Consider the following 20,786-nt stretch of genomic DNA (forward strand, 5'->3'; position numbering starts at 1 on the left):
AAGAAGATCAGTGACCTCAAACATGTGTAAACTTGCTTCCATTAAGACCTAAGGACAAAATCGTGGTAGCATGAATGTCTGAAGCAAACTCCTTGACTTAGATGTAAAAACTCCATAAGCTCTATGTGAAAAGCTGAGTGCTCCTCACTCACAAACAACCCTTTAGAGGATCTTTCACCTCCTCAGTTATGCGGATCGAAGGAAGGTATCGTTCCCTAAGACCAATTCTGCAGACAACCCCTGGTTTCCACAACTCAACTCAAGAGGAATTAACAATCAACTGATGCCCAACCGTCCATTTCCCTCTTCTATTTATTCTTTTCATAACCCATCATAAGATTCCTTCTAGAAGGGGGTAGGTACACTTTATTATTTCTCAAGTGACTTTTTAATTATTTTTATTTTATACTTTAGTCACACTATTAATTTAATAAAATATAAAGTCATCTCAGGTATGATTTTAAATAAATATAATGAGACAACTTATATAATATTAAATTAAATAATTTTCCCCTTATTTCTCCACAAATCTAACACAAACAATTCTAGGCTAAAATCAAGTGTTTACCCTCTAGGTGAACAGTTTAGAACATACAGATAGAATGCTTAACGAGAAACAATAATGCCATAGATACCAGATGATAAGATCAAGCAATTATAAGAGATACTATTTCCATTCATAATCATGTGTGTTTACAAGTTACCTTCCATGGTATATAAAGGTACCACCGGGATGCGAGGGACAACCGTCGCACCCATAACTACCATCCCTCGGTTACATTACTATAAAAGTAAAGTACTACTTATGTAACTATTGTTTTATTCCCATACAATATTACCGTCAACATCATCCCCCCCAAAAAACAAGGTCGTCTCCTAACAACTGAAAATAAAATGGGATGATTAACAACATAGAATTCAGGACTGAGAATGGGGTGGAGGAAGCGTCCCTAGTGAGGAGGGTCCCGATGCGCAGGGTGCGGCTGTCAAGCGAGCCCATAACTCATAGACCTCCTCAGTCCGCAGCTTGAGGTCCCGCTCTGCAACCATCTGGCACTCCATCACTGTTTTCACCATGATCGCTGCCTCCAAGACCTCCTTATCTTTCTCCTCTACCATCTCCAAGGCACTACCCAGGTGACTCTCCAACATAGCCCTGTCCTCGCGGGCTTCCTCCAATTGTGCCTCCAAGGCACCCTTCGTGGACCTCTCCTTGGCTAACACTGTGTCCAAGGTAGCGCATTCTGCATCCCATGAGGCCTTCTCCCAGGCCAATTGCTCTTTGTGCAACTCCTCCATCTGCTGAAGTCGAGCAGCCAACTCGTCTCATGCCAACAGTCTCCTAGCATCGGGTCTCGGTACTCTCAGCAATATATTGCGTCCTCCGCAACTCATAGTAGGTCTCTCGGAAAACCTGCTCTATCCTTCACAACAATGACTGTCTACTGGTCTCGCCAACCTGCTCGCGAGGCCCCAATTCTCCAACATTTGTAAGGTTTCCGTAGCCGGCCATCCACCAGACTCAAAACATTACGCAAAGTGTGTTGTGCACCTTCCCCTCATAACCCCGAGGAGCTGATCCAACTCTTCATCTGTCTGAGCATCTCCCTGAGACCTCGCAGAGGCTACCATCCGTTGGGCTTCCATAGCTATATCCGCAAGGAACTGCTCCAATTCCCTATCACCCTCCACTCCCAGAGATGCTAGGACACCGTACTCCTAGGCATCTCCGTGAGGACTCTACAGTGACTCGTCATGTGGGGGGCTCGGAATCAATTCCTCCTCCTGTCTGGGACTTAGCACCAACTCACGAATGGGTCAGTGGTCTCTCTGTACAATTCGTGTTGTCTCTGGTGAACTGTCTCCGACCAAGTCCACAATCTCGTGAGGGCTCGATTCACGCCATGGGGAGAGGACCACTACTCCAACTGGTGCTACTGGCGTCATTTTGTACCAACTCAGCCACGCACTCATATCCATCTGGGAAGGCGTACCACTCCCTCCAGGATGCTCTGCTCATATAGCCTCCCGACCAACCTTCCCGCCACTGCCTCCAGCCTCTACTATTGCCGTGGGACTCCTGTCGTCGACCACGTGAGGCTCTAGTAAGGCTATCAATGTCGCGACAGCCTGTGGGGGAACCATAATCACTGGTGTCTGGCCCTGCCCAAAACCAAGAACCGGCACTGCCAATACTACCGCTTTAGAAAGAGGCCAAGTGGTACTTGGTGAGACCGTCTGCTTGGGTAACTCACCCAAGGGTTGTGTGGTTGTGTTGACGTGTATTTTGTACACTGCCTAACACAGAATAAAATACCCAAGGGTACCTTATCCTCTCTTGAATAAAGCCTCTGATTGTTGAAGATGTCGCGAAAAAGGATCAACTAGGATGACTCCAAGGTTCTTTGATGTAGGGTCTCTACGTGTGGATAAGCACCAGTGGTCGTTGTGAATGTTGTTTCATCAAGGGGCCTTACGTATCCGAATTTGCAAGAACAGAATTTCCTAAAACTAACAAGTTCTCAAAAAGGTCAAAAGGTAGGGTTTGCAAGAGATAGATTCTAATCTAATCCTAAGAATGACTTCAATGTAGGCTAGACTTGGTAGGATTCGACCAATTTCAGTATTGCCAAGGAATTACAACTCTACTGAGATTGACGCGATCTTCTAAGGTGATAATTGATTTTCAAATCATCAAGAATCATAGACACTACCACGAAGGTACATATCAATGGTTCAATAATGATTGAAGGTTTAAGCAATCCAAATATTTCTAGTTGACCACACAAGGCGTCTTACAATCAACAAGAAGCTAGTGGTTTGGAACGTAAATCTCACCAAATATCAAGCTCAACACTTAGTCCTTCAAATTTAAATACTACTTCGACTGAGAATGATTCAAGAAAGTAAACAACCATGAAGATAGCCACAAGAATTGCAATAAAACACCATAACTTCAATATTTTATTGATCTCAAAGCCAAAATAGACAACAATTGCTTGGAATTCTTTCTTCAATGCTCAATCTTGCTACAAAATAACTTTCTTCTCTCTAATATCTAATATCTCCTCTAATCTCCTATTTTCTAATGACAAAATGAAAATGAATGAGGGTATATATAGCATCCTCTATTACAATGAACGGCCCAGATCAAAAGACGATCAATGGCTAAGATTATGACACCTAAACCCTAATTAGGGTTTATTACAAATAGTCCCCTTTTTATTGAACAATATTAAATGCATAGCCAAATATTTAATTGGCACAAAAATCTAGGAAACATAGACCAATGATAATTAAGGTGCCACATCATCTATAACAACCTTTCTTCTAGAACCTTATTTCCTTTCCAATGCTCTTTCTTAGCATATGCAATGAATCTAGACACAATTCCTTCAATCTCAGCAATAGGAATCTCGGGAAGATTCCTCATTCGTTCTTCCAAGTGGATGACCTGATCGAAGGCCTTGAGAAGTGTCGCATCCCATCCAGGTTCAAGTTCTTTGATTTTTTCAATCAAGAGCATGGTAGCAAACATTTGATCCCGTTGCTCATCTGTGATAACATTCTCATCTTTGCAAAAGATGACCTTGACTCTTTTTTCTAACTCTTGAAGGTCCACATCTGTCTCGACTTCGATCCTCCTGCCAAGAATAGTACATAACACTTCGAACACCTTGTCTTGAATCGGATGGATGACCTCTTCAACTTGATTGCATTTGGTGCTGATGTCTTCAAAAAGAACTTCCTTCATCTAGAGTAGAGTTGACCATTGGAGTAAATTAGGAACTCCTCCATCCATTGCCCTTTCTTGTGCTAGGATCTTCCTTGGTGTTTGCCTGATTACTTGTAGAACAGGAATGATAACATCTCTAGTATGGGCAAAGGCAGCTACTGTTATCATTAGATTGTGGATGAACTCAAGAACCTGTATAGCTCGGTGGATTGTCTGCATCATTCTTGTTGCAAATTCAATGGCAACTATGTGGGATTTGTCAATCCAAGAGCTCAAAAGCTGGACCAAGCTCTTGACTCTCTCTGCCTCACCAACTGATTCAAGGGGAAGTGCTTGCACAGGAGATATTGTTGGATCTTGTCCTCCCAAAGGCTGATTGAGATGGCTAAAGTAGCCTCTCCAAGCACCGACCTCTCTCTCAAGCTTTCTATTTTTTTCCATTTCTTCTTTAAGCTTATCTTTAAGTGCCTCAAATGAATCAGTTGCCTCCTCCAGTGTCTACTCGGCGGTGAGTGAACCAAGCTCAATTGTTTCTACATCATACTCTTCTGCAAGGATCTCACCTTCATACTTGTCCACTACCGGTGTAGCTATCTGCAACTTCCTGGACCCTGTCTCATCTCTGATCATTTTGGACATCTTAGTGGCCTTCCTTTTCTCTGTTACTTCCTGAGAATTTCCAACAAGGCTCTCTAAATCAATCACATTATCTTCATCCTCAATCACAGTCACCCTTGTCAGTCTCTCCTTCAACCAATCTGGAATGGCTGATCTCGTCTCCCTAACTTGTATCTCTTTAGGTAATGATTCTTCTTCTCGGAGAGGAGATGTCACTTCATCATTATTCTTGTCTTCCTGTAGCTCATTGACTTGGAGAGATTGACTTGATGAACGTTGAGGTGCCTGTCCTTCTTCGTGTTTATCGTTCTGTACCATTGATTCCATAGATTCCTCCATTTCAAGTGTCCTTTTCTCTTGTCTTACAACTTGACTTGTCCTTTTTTCACGTCGAGAAGATGTGCCGGATGAGCAATCTCGATTGGCCTCTTGCTTCTTCTTGGAGGATTCCCTTTTCTCAGGTCTTTCTTTCCTCTTCGCACCTCTAGGATGAGGATTGCCCTCACTTACGCTTCGAAGATTGCCTTCGCTTGTGCTTCTGGGATGAGGATTGCCTTCACTTACACTTGCTCCTCCTTCCCCTGGTCTTTCTTCCAAAGTAAAAGTCATAGATATGTTCTGTTCTCTCAATTTTTGATGTTGCACATCAACCCATCTGCGAGTACAAGACAAAACTGGAGCCATCAAAGCATCTAGATCCAAAACCTCAGGCTCGTTCCAATCTACCCTCACTGTCTTGTTTTCTCGATCATAATACGATTGGAGATGTCTGCCACTGTCCTGAGCTTGATCGGCCACTCTGTAGATTTTGCATCTCCTGATGAAATCTAAAGGCAATCTGGAATGTATCTTTCTTTTTACTTCAAAATCATCTGAGAGATTCATCCAAAAGTCCTCTACCTGAAATTCATGCTTGTACTTTCTACCAACTGTCTCTTCTATATATCCATAAGGATCAAAACTCTCTCTCAAGGCAAAGAATGAAAATGAATATAAGGCCAACTCCTTCTCTGCGTCATCCATGGCTAGAGCATTAGGACATACCTCAACTGAATTTCCTAGTATGATAGGCACAGGAATTCCATTTCCATGTCTGTGTCTGAATGCCTTCGCATAAGCCACCAACTGCCTAGTCACCTCAAGTAACACTATCCTGTCTGTCGGATATCTCGGCAACATATAGGGAGGTGAAGGACACCCATGAACTCTAATATATGTAAACTTCTGGAATTGGATGAACCAAGCACCATACCTCTTTACAAGCTCTTGTGCATCTTGAGATAGCCGATTGTGAATCTCGCCTTGCAATGTCCTGGTGATGTTCATCGTGAAGGTATCATTGACTAACTTGTAGTCACTTCCAGGTGGATGATGCAGATGGACGTAAGAGTCACAAACTCTGACTTCCCCAGGTCCTCTTTCGATCACTCCTCTGTGAGGTAGTCCTGCATATTCAAAACTCCTGATCAAGGCATATATGATGTATGAGCTCATGTGGAAAGACTTGGTAGCCTTCAATCTTCTTAACTGCACGTCCAAGCAATGGCTAATCATTCTAGCCCAATGAATTGTTCCTTTTCCTTGAACTATCACTTGGATGAAGTAGAACATCCACTTCTCAAAATAGAAGGCTTGAGGAGCCCCTATAACTCGGTTGAGTAAAGTTATCAAATCTCTGTACTCCTCCTGGAAGTCGATCCTATGTGGTGTGTTTGGAATCTTGCTCAGGCGAGGACGACTTTTGAGTAACCAATTCTTATTGATGATGCTTAGGCAAGTGTCTAGATCATCTTCGTACATGGATTTGGCTCCTTCTAGGCTTTTATAAATCATATCTCTGTGCTCCGGAAGATGGAGAGCCTCACTTATAGCCTCCTCTGAAAGGTAAGCTAAAGTGTTCCCTTCCTTGGACACGATTGATCTTGATTGTGGGTCATAATGGCGGGCACACTCGATCATCAACTCATGGCACTGGACTGCTGGAGGGAAGCCGGCCGCCTTGATGATGCCACTTTCAATTATTCTCTTTGCGACAGGTGATGGCTTTCCAATGTAAGGGACGTCTCGAAACTTCTTCACATTGAAGTTTCCCAAGTTGGTATCTCCAATGTTGCTCCACTTTGACACGATCTTGGTCTCCAACTCTTCATTCTTTTGATCTTCCTTCATGAGGGTTGGACGACTAGTGGATGCTCCTGCCTTTGGGGTCGCCATCATGACACCTACACAACATTTCATAATGAGCAATATACTTTGCAACGTAGAAATATAGACTAGATTTTAAGTTTTAAATTTGGAAACTTCATGATAAATCTTTGAATTATCATTTCCTAAATTTAACTAAGCCACTTGAAATTCAAAATTCAAAATTCAAAATTGAGACTAGGATAATCTCGCCATACCTCCACTTGAGAACTAAATCTAAGAAATAATGCAAAATTAGGCGAGTTCGCTAGGCAAAATGTGGATCGAAGTCTTCAAAATGCGCTTCCTCTAGCAACTTCACCACCTCTAGCCTTCAATAAAATTCGCTCCTCCTTAGACCAGATTTCGCACCTTGTTGTTCTTCTCCAAATCGCACTTGAGTGAATGGATGAATGATGGATTAAAATGCTTCAAAACACCACTACTATATAGGCGCTCATTACCTCATTCCTCATAGGCCGACTTGGTGAAAATAGGCCAATAATAAACAAAATTAAAGAAGAGGCCGACTTGATGAAAAACATTAAAATAATACCCCAAGCGCTCTATTTTTATTTTAAAATAATAATAATTAATTTCAAAAAGGCCTTAATAATAATAAAAAACGATTTTTTAAGGCTTAAATTAATTATTAAATATTAGCGCACCCTTATTAAATGCCAAATTAATAAAAAAATATATATATTTCAAATTTTAGCGAATTTTGCATTTAATTCGATTTGCTTAAAGTACGTGCTCAAGTATGGGAAAATAGTAGACATGAATAACATCGCTCTGGTCCCTTGGAGAGGGACAGGAGCGCCCTTGCATTTTAGACCTCACATTTCTAGTTTTTTACGTTCAAAATCCCATCCTTGACATTCAAAATGGCACTTTTGCTTGGAATTTTGAGCTCGATTCATGTGATCTCTGGAAGGAACTTGTTTTAAAACATTTTCGCCCTAGTCCCTTGGTGAGGGACAGGAGCAATCCCACCTTTTGTCCTTGGTCTTCGTTTTCCAAATTGCCAATTCATGATGTGAGGCAATCAATGATCTTCATTGTTCGTTCTATGCATGTTCAATTCACCTTCTCAAGACAAAATGAGCCCTTCTAAGGATTTTCGCCCTGGTCCTCCAGTGAAGGACAGGAGCGATTTTTGTATTTGAGCCTAAGATTATTGATTCTTGGGGTCAATTCTTTGTTCACCATCTTCTTAAAGACATTTCTGACTTTGCACAACCTTGACTTGACGTGGTCTTGGAAGGAAATGATTGCTTTTATGAATATCGCCTTGGTCCTTGAGTGAAGGACAGGAGCGCCTTTTAGTTTATTGCACAAATTCTTAATCGTATCAACCTTGAATCACCTTCTAGACGTAGAATATCACTCCCCACTTCATCTTGAGTCCTGGAAGCAAGAAATAGTATTTCACAATGCTAGGTAATTAAGTATTTTGAAAATTTCGCTCAAGTCCCTTGGTGAGGGACAGGAGCGCCCTAGCCATTTTTCATCAATTTGGTGGTCTTTATTACTTCATTCTTCCATGAAACCCTTTAAATAACATTCCAATCTTGCCTTGGTCTGGATTCGTCCAAATTTGGAGGGGGAGGCTAGATAATGTGCTTTTCGCCCTGGTCCCTTGGTGAGGGACAGGAGCGCTTTGGCAATTATGAGATTACTTATGCCTTGCTAACATTCAAAATCATCTTCAACGGATTGATTACGCCCTCCTTCACTCATTTCAAATGTGAAACTTGCCTTTCCTTTGCCAGGAACTTGTCTTGAGGGAAAATCGCTCTGGTCCCTTGGAGAGGGACAGGAATGCCCCTTTGAAAATCGCCATGGTCCCTTAGAGAGGGACAGGAGCGATTTTGGTCACTTAAGTTGATTTTCTTCATTGTGGCCCACTCAAGTTATATTCAACGGACAGAGCACACTCCCCTTGACCTCTTCAAATCGTAAAATCACTTAAATCTTGCAAGGGTAATGCAAATTTGGAATTCAAGCTCCGATCCTTCAGTGGAGGATAGGAGTGCTTTTTGCCCTTTAGGTCAAATTGTTACAATTTTTATTTCAAATTTCCTTTGCCGGGGAAGATATCATCTCTTACAAGCCACGAACAAGAGCTCATATCCTGAAAAGGTCCAAAAGGGTGTGTATAAGGAAAAATCACCCTGGTCCCTTGGTGAGGGACAGGAGCGAATTCACCTCACTAGACAAAAAGTTCAACTTTTTATTGCCTTTGATCAAGTCTGGACATTCCATTATGCTCATTTCATCCTTCATTGTATCATTAACGCTTCAATTTGGTCAACCAAAGCCAAAAATGACCAAAACAAATCATTTCGCCCTGGTCCTTCAGTGGAGGACAGGAGCGATTTTGTCACTTAATCCTTTAATTTCATCATTTTCGAGTCTTCAAAATCTTCAAAATCTTCAAGTCACGCACAATTATATCCCCTGGCGACCCTGCACAAAACAATAAAAGGAAGTTAGAGACAATTATGCACTTAAACAACATTTTCGCCTTGGTCCCTGGGAGAGGGACAAGGGCGATTTCACCTTTCCAAGCTAAAATATCCACAATTTAAATCTTCAGATTACTTCATCATGCAGGGTTAGGTCATCGCCAAGGCCCGGATCAGTTAACAAGCATCCAAAAAACTTGGTCAAATTCACCTAGACAAACTGTACAATTCCATCATCAAAATGCTAACACTTAGGCATAAGTTGAATTTGCCCTCAAAATCCTGACTGGACCTAAGCTGAGATCCAACTGACCTTCTTGACAAACTCATCCTATTTCAAAATTTGCAATCTTCGGGAGGATGCTTAATAATCTTTCAAAATTCGACTGGACTCGGCTTGAAAATACCCAAAAGAAACCTCTAAGACTTAACCCTAGTCCAGACAACTCACTCACCTCAAAACCCTAAAAAAAAAAGAGAGGACCAGGCAAAACCAAGCGAAAAAGAGGGGGTCCCCATTCTAATGGGGCGATGTGTGAAATGGTCACAACAGGTTGCTGCTGGCACAACTGAAAGAGGTGGAGGTGTGGTTGTCTGTGCTACCGCAGAAGATTTTGCCCCCGTCTCCTCCTCCGCCTGCTTTTCGCCTCTACCCACCATTCTGAAACTACCCCCGGTGGCCTGTGATGTATCACTGGAGTCTTCTTCCTCCTCACTCGGGTCACTAGACGTGGACTCCAACTCTGTCTCCGCCTCAGACACCACCACCTATCCCTTCCATTTCTTGCCTGATTGTGTATCTCCGCTCAATACCATCATATCCAAGTGAACCCAATAAAATATAGACGATTGCCCCGAGTGTACACGGCCTTGGGGTGCCAAGTGTTGTGCGTCCAGTGAGCCTCGAAGGCGTACCGCATCGAGGAAGAGTCCAATCGCATGGTAAATCATGTAGGTGGTCTTGTGTTGGAGGGTCATGAATTCCTCCATCCTATTTGCGTGTATTGATGCCCAGTCATATACCACGCCATTACGGATGCCATTCACCAGCACCACCTGCGCCATGGCAATATCTGAAGCCCTACTTGCTCCCATTAGGCGGCTCTTCAATACATCGACAAGGCACTGCCATATCCCCTCTCTCAGGAACGACTTCTTCAGACCTCTTCCTTTGCTTGCATGCTGGAGACTATCAAGTTCGGCTTGTGTGAGGTCGTCGCGACACATCAGCTTGAGAAGTTTATCTTTTAAATCTGGGGATATTTTTTGCCCCTTGTCCACTTTCTTTCCTTGCACCCCCAGAATACCAAAAACTCTTGTAAATTCTGTGGAAGCAAACGACACTATAAGTTGTTGGTGCTCGTAATCAAATACAGACTGTCGCCTGTGTGGGTCATAGGCACCAATCATGGCCCGCAACACCACCTCAAAGTCCTTAATGCAAAAAATGGGCATCTAGATGGCCCACTGTACCTGTGCAAGTCATAGTTGTGTTTTCATAGGGTCATCATGCGGGGTCTCGTTCCACCATTTCCTACAATTTGTTCCAGTCAAACCCTCGAAGGTAATGGTGTCCATCGTCACATCATTCTTTGCTGCCATCTACTGTTGCACTTTGGGTTGCACCTTCTTCCCTTTACTTTTGCTGTTGTCAGCCATGTCGCCCCTGACCTTCACACCCGAAGGCAAAATCTGAACAGCTTTCTTGTTCCCAGAAGTTGACGGCACTATAGCAAGTAACTGCCGCAACTGCTTTTGCCAATTCTTTCCACCGCTGGCGTCCATTAAATAATTATGCCTTTGTCTTTTGTGCCCCTTTTAATATTAAAAAATAGGGTTAGGGTAACCACTTTGCACGTGCCTATTTTCCCCCAACGTGGGACCCTTCAATAGCGATACGGACCGTACAGCTACCGCCTTTTAGATGTCGTCACCCCCGGTAACGTTATTATTTATGCTCTCCTTGCTAGCACTCGAGTGGAAGAGGATGGCATCCACATCTGACATAGAAGTGGTAGTGTCGTCTCGGGTGGGCTCGAGTTCCAATCCCAGTGCCTCCGAGAAACCAAAGTCGTATGTCTCCTTTTAATGAAACAACGTTGCCTTTTGAATTTAGGATTGCCGTGGATTACTGTGTTGCTTGCGATTGGGGGTTTCCAAAGTTGCGATGAGCGTAGATGTAATGTGCCTTCACTGCACGGGAGACACCGTGTTCCACCATTCTGGAGCATGTGTCCCACCACACGATGAACACGCAGGCTCTACCGAAGGGTGAGCACGCAACGTCACCGAACAGTGAGCACGCGGGCTCCACCGAGCGATGAGCACGTGGCGCCACCGAACAATGAGCACGCGGCGCCACCGAACGGTGAGCACGCGGCTTGCTCCACTGTACGGTGCACTTTTTCGGTTTTTTTCGTACGGTGTCGTACGACCGTACAATTACCTACTGTACAGTTTTGTTTTGTTTTTTAATATTTCTTCGAGAGGATTCAAGGTCAGACGATCGCCTCTATTCGTGATACAGTTTTAATTTCGACCCATTGATGCTACCTGCAACCTCCCGTCCATCCAATGTCCACAACTTCACTGCCCCATTCTCTGCCACCTCACGAACTTTATATGGTCCTAACCATCGTACCTTGAATTTCCCTGGTTTAATCTCATTATGCCCATTATATTTCAGTACCAGTTGTCCTGGAGCAAACCCCATTCGTTTCAAGTGCTTGTCATGCCACAGCTTCCTCCTTTGTTGGGCTGCCTCCGTAGCCCGCTCGGCCATCATTCTTTTCTCATCCAGCTTGTTTAAGACATACAGCCTCTCCCTCAAGCTCTCTCCCCCAATCTGTTCTCGATTGCAATGCGAAGGCTTGGCACCATGAATTACGCTGGCACAACAGCTTCCTACCTGTACATGAGTTGGAACAAAGTCTGACCGATGGTCACCTTGTAGGTTGTGCGGTAGGCCCACAAGACCGAAGGTAATTTTTCTTCCCAGTCTTCTCCCTCGACGCTGCAAGACTTGTAAATCACTCCCACAAGAATCTTATTGGTAGCCTCCGCCTGCCCATTGGCTCGCGAGTAATAGGGGTTGGCCAATGAATGAAAAATTTTAAATTCAATAGTGAGGAGTTTGCTAACGTGGTTCACAAAATGTCCACCCCTGTCGCTGGTCAACTGCATAGGGATACCATACCATGTAATGATTTGCTCATAAATGAATCTTGTTGTACTTATGACCGAGTTGTCAGGAAGGGCCCGCGCTTCAACCCACTTGATTAAATATTTGGTGGCTACCACAATATAGCGACATGTCCTGGCGCGGCTGGCCTTGAGAGGCTCAATAAAATCCAACCCCTAGCGCTCGAATAGTTCCTGAGCATGCTAAGGGTTGAGGGGCATGAAATCCCTCTTCAACAGCTTCCCCGCTCTCTAACACGTATCACAACCTACTACCCATTCTCTAGTATCATTATACAATGTGTGCCACCGCAGGCCCGCTAGCAGCACCTTTCTTGCCGTAGTGTCTAGCCCCATATGGCCTCCCGTGGGCCCCTCGTGTGCCTCCCCCAGAACGCTTGGCACCTCTTCCTCCATCACACACCGATGTAACACCTAGTCGAGTCCCATTTTATACAGCAATCCATTAATCAACTGAAACATGGGTTTACAACTAGGTACATTAACGCCTGGTGATCCACATAGAAAGTGAAGGGTGTCGCCAGCAAGTAGTATCAAGATTTCTGTACGGCATAGACCATTCCGAGGGCTTCCCTCTCGGTGGTACTGTAGTTCTTCTCGACTTTCGACATCAACCGACTAGCAAAATAGATGGGATGATCCAACCCATGTCCCCCTTCTTGCGCCAGTGTAGCCCCAATGGCATAGTTCGAGGCATCCATGTGTACGTGGAATTCTCAGTCCTAGTTTGGATAGGCCAGAATGGGTGTTGCCACCAGTCTCCTCTTGAGTTCATCGAATGCTTCCCCTTGTGCCAATTCCCATATGTACGATTCGCCCTTCCTTGTCAGTTTGTCCAGTGGGAATGAAAGTTGGGTAAAGTTCTTGATGAACTTCCGATAGTATCCAATGTGTCCCAAGAAGGACTTGACTCCTGTCACATCAATGGGCGACTCCATTTCTACAATTACCCATACCTTATCCGGGTCAGTTTTCAGTCTAGCTTTACAAACGATATGGCCCAGCAACTTTCCTTGTGGTACCATAAATCTACATTTTCATGGATTCAAGGCGAGCTTGGCCCTTCAGCATCTCTCCATGCACTCTCTTAGCGCCACCAAGTAAGCGTCTTCGCTACTAAAAAATCGACCAGTCATCCAAAAAGGCTTTAAAATTTCCCACAAACATCATATCGAAGATGTGGAGGACTATCCTCTCGAAGGTCGCGGGAGCATTGCACAACCCGAACGGCATCCGATTGTACGCATAGACTCCGTCGACCACAAAGGTGGTCTTCAACTTGTCCTCCTCAGCTATCGAAATCTAGTTGTATCCTGAAAAGCCATCCAGAAATGAGTACATTTCATGGCCAACCACCTCCTCCAGGATGCTACCTGTGAAAGGTATAGGAAACGGATCCTTGATGGTGACTGCGTTGAGGCACCGAAAATCCACGCAGATGCGGATCTGGTTGGCCTCCTCCAATGAGATCACAATCGGCGAGACCCACTCACTTGTCTCCACCCGAAATATGATGTCGGCCTCCAGCATCCGTTCAATCTCTTCATTCACTTTGGCAGCATAGTTCTTATTCATTTGGTACGGCCTCTTCCGTACCGGTTGGGCTCCCGAGACTAATGGTATTCGATGGATGCACATTTCTGGCGAGACCCCCTTCAAATCCTTGTAGGACCAAGCAAATACGTCCTTGTATTCCATGAAGATTTTGAATGTTGTTGCCTTTAGCACTGAGCTCCAGTCATCGCCTACCAGATATTTCTAGGGGTGGCAAAGTCTCCTAGGTTTGTCTCCTTCACGATGGGGTCTTCGTACCGCATTGGTCTATCCTTTGAAAATCCGTACGTCGGAACATCATTTACTTTGGCGTCTCCTTCCTTATACTCCGTGTATTCTGGCGGAAACTCCTCCTTCTCGCCTAGCTCGTCCTCAATTTGCAACATGTGAAAAGCAGGGTGAAACACTTCATAATCTTCCATTTGCCAATGGAAGAGTCCACTCAATGAGGAAATGTCATCTTCTGAGCATCCATCAAGTTCAAGCACTCCTTCATTGTTGGGTTCCCTCTCGTCTTTACCTTCATAGGAATCCCAGTCCCATCTGTTTGAGTCCTTTGAATCCGAGTCAGATGATGTGAGCTCCTCACCGACAACCTGGGTCCTTAGGTCAATGATGTACTTCTGCCCCCCTTTCTCCATGGAAAGAGTGTTCTTCTTCCAGTTGTGGTTCACCTTTGCTGTAACCAGCCACCCTCTCCCTAAGATGGCGTCATACCCCTTCTTCTTCAGTGGGATTACCACAAAATCCAATAGGAAGGCTTGTGTGCCGATGGTCAGCGGCTGGGCCATCAGGGTGTCGAGTGGCTTCATGCCGTGTTGGTTTGCTCCCACCAAGTTGAATGTGGGTGGCCATAGTGTTGGCTTCCCGAGCTTCTTCCACGTATCCTCTGGTAGCACATTCACCCCCGAACCTCCGTCCACGATGGTGTCTTTGAGGATAGCCCCGAGAATTCCCATATCTACTATCACAGGATGTCGACCACAATTTAAGGCCAACAACATTGGGTCAGCCGAGTGGCTGACCGGAACTTCCGCCTGTGTCGCACCCAAAGGTGCCTGTGTAGTGGTTTGTACGGAACTAAAAATGGCGGTTCTCAGCTGTGGCATTGTGTCTAGAAGGTCCTTCACTCTTATTGGCACCTCCATTTGAAGTACTTGCCCAATTATGTTATTTTCGGCTTCAGTACGAGATTATGTACTCACCACCTCTGCATTGTTCTATCATTTTGTCATCATCTCACGCTCAATGTTGGTTTTTGCCTCCCTCAATCTCTCCTCTGTACAGGGGTCGGGATAAGTGGCCTTTTTGGTCTGGGCACGGGTGATTGCCAGTACTTCTTTATCACCAGTCTTCTGAATGTTGAGGAGATTAACCCCTGGTTTGGGGCAATTTGTCTCATCGTGGTCTCTAGGACCACACCATCTTCACAAGTGTTGCGGTGCCTCCTCTTTCTGGCAATCCCGCGCAAAGTGTCCCCACTGGTTGCATGCCCACACTAAATCATCGGTTGTCCCTTGGCATCATACTGCATTCAACTCCAATTATTGCTATTATTATTGTTGCCTCTTCCTCCCCTTCGATTACCTCTATAATCGCCAGATGATGTCGTAGTGTTGGCTTGAGGCTGCAATGTGCCTGCTATCGCTGACGGCTGCTCTTGGGTGAAGAGCACTTGGTTCCCCCGTGTCTTCATGTTGTAGGGACATTCTTTGGTAGAGTGTCCCAACACTTGGCAAATATCGCAGAAGGCCTTTTTTGGACAGGAGCCTTTTGTGTGACCTTCCTCCTTACATTCTGCGAACCATACTTCCTCATTTTCGCTCGTGCTTCCCTTCATGCGATGCATATCCTTCTGAAGGGCTTGCACCTTTTTACTCAACCCCTTGTCGTTGCTACTTCCGTCAGAGGAGTCCTCATCTTTAGAGGATCTGTCTTTCTTTATCCTGGATGTCTTCCCTTCACTCTCCAGGTCCATTGCCCGGTTATAAGCATCGTCGTAGGATGTGGGGGGTACAATTTTCACTTTCCTTCTGAGTGACGATTTTAAGCCCTCCAAAAACCACCTTTTCTTCAACCCATCGTCAAGCTAGTTATCCATTCTTCCCAACAATTCCTTGAGACGTCGGCTATATGCTCGGATGGTCTCACTTTTCCCTTGCTTGGTGCTCAGGATTTTTGCTACGATTTCATTATCATCTCTGAGGAGTCGAAACTCCTTTTCGAAGGCTTTGTGCAATTCATCCCAAGTTGTCAGTTTGGTTTTATCGGCATCCAAGTACCAATCGATGGCTACTCCTTGTAGGGTGGCAAGGAATTGCACCACCCATTCCGCCCTATTGGCCACGCCATTGGCCGACCAAATTGTTTCACATGTACGGCAATGTCGTACGGGGTCTTCTTTCCCATCTCTGGTTAACTTCGGCATTTTTTGTCGATTCGCCATTACGTTCCTTGGCAGCGGCCCGATCTGCCCTCTGGAACTCAAATTTGACCCTCTAGGAACTCCTCCTCCAGACACTGGTCATCCCAAAGGTACTCCGCCGAGATTTGGTCCGTTGGTCCCCCCACCAAGTTGCTCTAACTACCAGGGTGTGATGAGCCTGCACCGAACAGATTGCTTCTACTACCGTGACCTTGTGTCCTCCTGACACCTTCAGTCGCACCGGTATCCTCCACCTCTCTGTTCTCTGTCTGTCTCGTCTACCCTCCTAGTCTCAGCACCTTTGTATGGCGTGCACGGCTCTACCGTACTCCCATCACCGATCTCCTCCAATGTTAGGGAAAGGTCCCCCAACCGTATCCTGGTGGTTTCTATTAGTACTGAAACTTGGCCCTTGCCAAAGCCATTGCTGCCATTTCCGCCGCTTCCTTCCTCGGCAATCCTCTTGAATCTTCTTCTTCGTTCTACTTGTTGCTCGAGAATTAATGCTTGTTAAGCGGATTCAGAGTCCCCTATGTATTCCTTCGTGTTTTTGTCCTTATTTAGCAGATTGGGCATTAATAAGAGATACTATTTCCATTCATAATCATGTGCCTTTACAAGTTACCTTCCATGGTATATAAAGGTACCGAGGGGTTGCGAGGGACAACTGTCGCACGCGTAACTACCACCCCTCGGTTACATTACTAACAAAGTAAAGTACTACCTAATTAACTATTGTTTTATTCCTGTACAATATTACCACCAACATCAAGGACATTACACATATTCCTCATCACGAGGACATGACAACTCTTCATCACTGACATATTCTTTCCAATTTGTTTCTTCAGCCAAGGAAGCACAATGATCTAGTTTATCATCTAGTGGATCTTGTCCCCTCTTCTTGCAATTCAAAATTACAAGTCCTATTTCATTACAATAGAAACATTTGATTTTTCCTTTTGAAGGAATATTCTTAGATTTGTACTTTCCTTTTCTTGCTTTGTTATGTACAAATAAGACCTCTTTAGATTCTGAGTCTTCATTATGATCAAGTAGAGTAGATATTACTCCTTCAAGACTAATGATTACCATGCTTAATGTGAACACCATTCTAGACATATTTTTAGGCAAACTATTCAGAAGTATTGCTTTGGCATCATCATCTTTTACTTTCTCATTAATCCCAGCTAGCTGATTTAGGAGACAGTGAAACTTACTTATATGATTTGCCAAGTTTTTTGCCAAGTTTTGGCAAGTTTTGAATCGCAGTCAAGATTTTAGGCTGCCAAGGCAAGTCTGAGTCCAAGTTTTCGAACTATGCATTAATCATTATTCTAACAGTTACATGAACAAAAACCACTTAAGCAGTAGATCTAGAGATGGGGAGAACCTTGCTAAAACAATAATAGATTTAGCCAGGAAAAAAAAAAAAAAAAAAGGAAAACCATATAGAGAAATTACAAGACTTATGACCTATGTCACCGCATTCGCCGAATTCCATGTATCAAATTCGAAATTTGGCGAATTTCAATAAAATATTAAAAATTTGTTCCAATGTTCATACAAAACAAAACTCGGGTTTTTTAAATTGAAATACATTCAGCCATTTAACAGATATTCTGTAGGAAAAGGTGCAAATCTCGGGTGTAGATAAAAGTGAGTCCCTTAACGTCATGCTGGAACCAAGGTATGCGTAAACCGTGAGAAGATACCATCAATTTGATGAACACCGACACAAAAAATGCCTTGGGTGAGAAGATGCCATCAATTTGATGAACACCACCACAAAAAATGCCTTCGGTGAGAAGATGCCATCAATTTGATGAATGCCGCTGCAAAAAATGCCTTTGGAGGGGAGCTTTCTGAAAACACAATGTATAGTTGAATACATATTAAATAATAGATATATTGTAAGCTCACCATGGATGCAATGCGAAACTCCATTGCAAGCTTTAAATATATTTATTATTTTATGTATAATATTTACCATATTTATTATTTATATATTAATAAATTAAAAAATTAAAATTTTGAACATATTTATATTGTAATATTTTTTTAAATTTATTATAATGCATTAAAAAAATCATATATTGTTTTATTTTTAATAATTTTAACAACATATAAAGAATAATTTTTAAATATAATATAATATTATTTTATTTTAAAAAATAATAAATTTGATCATTCTATTTCAAATATATTTAAAAAAAATAAATTATTTTGACAATTTAATGAATTTATTATTTATATATTTATAAAATTCAAATATATATAGGCGAATTTAATGTCGATTTTTTTTTCGAATTTTTTACCCTTGCCGAACTTTATCCAAATTTTATTGTTGCTGAATTCGAATTTGAATTAGAACCTAGTGACTTTAGCTTATGACAATAAAATGTTGCATAAGCCCTGCATTTTCAAACATTCAATCAATGTATATACATAGTAGGAGGATGCAGCATCAGCTTTCACTCTCAGTTTTTGTTCAGAACTCAAAATGAAAAAAAAAAATCTATTATTGTTGGCTTCAATTTGGGTTAGGTACTAATCTTTCATGATTAAGAGCTGAAACTATTGTTGGTTGTTGAAAAATTGGCACTCTCAATTTTATTTGCTCTATATATATCTATGCTATTAAAATGCCTTTAAATTTAAAAACAGCAGGTTTTTCTCCTTTTTATTTGCATTTGTTTACAATTTTTGAAAATCTAAATTTTTCCCTATTTAATCCCAATTTTTTGAAAAAAGCTTAATCTTTTTGTTTTCTATTTATTTCCCCAAAAGATTTTTGCTAGTATTGGTTTATTGAATGTTATCTTTATGTTAATTCTAATACCAAGATTGCTGATTATAGAATGTTTTACGTTTTGGTCATATTGTCTCAATCATAAGCAGTAATCAGAGATCTGTAATGCATCTCCTGACAGCTTATCTGAATTTATGGTATCACTTCAAAACATATTCAAACATTTGGGGAGAATAAAACACAATATCTTGAACTGTGAATCAAGAGAGAAGAACAATATCCACCATTATATCCGAAAACCCAAAGAAGTGAAATATCATCTTTGTTAACTAACTTACAAAAAAATATATAACTTGACAATCACTTCCATTTTCAAAGTTTTTAATTAACTAAGACAATTAAATATAAAGCAAATCATATACCTGAAAGGATTCTTACATATTATCAGGTAGATCCACCCCAAAGATGATATAAGGTGAGGCAAAGTATTTTGGATTAATGCAGTTTATCTTTTTGGATGATATGTGAAAACAAATTTGCATTGTCCCAATCATCACATAGATGAAAGTAAAATTGCAACTTAGAAAACAAACATTACCTCAAAAAAATGGGATCGATATTTTGCCAGTATTTTGGATAAATGCAGTTTATCTTTTTGGATGATTAGTAAAAACAAATTTGCATTGTCCCAATCATCACATAGATGAAAGTAAAATTGCAACTTAGCAAACAAACATTACCTCAAAAAAATGGGATCGATATTTTGGATTAATGCGGTTTACCTTTTTGGATGATTTGTGACAGCAAATTTGCATTGTCCCAACCATCACATAGATGAAAGTAAAATTGCAACTTAGCAAACAAACATTACCTCAAAAAAATGGGATCGATATTTTGCCATAAATATTGATGGTTCTAAGAGTGCATAAAGCTTGTTGTAAAAGTCAGGATACTCTAAGCCATGCTGTGTAATTAGTATGAAAAGACTATTTAGTGCCATCACACTGGTTACGCCCCCAATATCATATGACCGTGTAAGAAAGTCACTGCAGATGTTATTAAAAAAAACTGTTAGCAATGATAAAAGCTCTCTAAAATTACTTAATGAGACCATGACAATTTGAGACACAATAATCAATTATCAACCATTTAATATAAGGAACAGTATGCTTTCTAGGAGCACTAACATGCGCATTAAACATCTTTTACCTGAGCAGAATTGGAGTTGACAAGTATGGAACCACAGTTTTATGCAAGTTAGCCAGAACCTGCAAACATTTAACATGACAATAAGTTTTTTTAAGATAGATTTACAAATCAAAAGCATTATAAGTTTTCTAACATTCTTTTAAATCCAAGTAAAGCTTTCATTCACATATTCATAAAATGTATGATGTCAAATGGATAAGAGCTACTATTCAAGTGACAGCAAAAATTTTTTGGGACCAGTTATCCTACTAAGCATAGTTTGTATAAATAAAGCAAGGTTGGTAATTTACATACAAGGATAAGGAACCAAGAGAAATTTTACAATCATAGGATTATAACTGATAACGTGCAAGGTGTTCTAAGTTTTCTAACATTCTTCCAAATCAAAAATAATGTTACTCACATTAATATTACATGAGATATTTCATTGGAGAGGATCTACCACACAGGTGACAGCATAAAGTTGTGGGGACCAATTATCTTATTAGGCAGAAATTGTAAAAATAGTGTTAGGTTGGGTCATTTACATACAAATATAACGAACAAGGACAAATTTAACAATATTATAGATTTAGTAAGCTAACAGAAATGAACCCCTATTTTGTGTTTAAATAATCATAAATTTCATATTTTAAA

General features: G+C 42.0%; 1 protein-coding gene across 5 annotated transcripts in view; it reads right to left on the bottom strand.

Moving 5' to 3' along the window:
• Positions 1-20,786, bottom strand: part of LOC131075585 (protein NUCLEOLAR COMPLEX ASSOCIATED 4) — a 190,874-nt gene that overhangs the window by 46,271 nt on the left and 123,817 nt on the right. For all 5 annotated transcript variants that reach the window (XM_058012434.2, XM_058012433.2, XM_058012432.2 and 2 more), the window contains 2 exons: positions 20,151-20,209; positions 19,813-19,987 (listed from right to left, as the gene is read on the bottom strand). In XM_058012434.2, coding sequence (XP_057868417.1) covers positions 19,813-19,987; positions 20,151-20,209 — 234 coding nt within the window. The remainder of the gene's footprint in view (positions 1-19,812; positions 19,988-20,150; positions 20,210-20,786) is intronic.

This window comes from Cryptomeria japonica, chromosome 5 (genome assembly GCF_030272615.1).
Source record: "Cryptomeria japonica chromosome 5, Sugi_1.0, whole genome shotgun sequence".
Classification (NCBI taxonomy): Eukaryota; Viridiplantae; Streptophyta; class Pinopsida; order Cupressales; family Cupressaceae; genus Cryptomeria; species Cryptomeria japonica.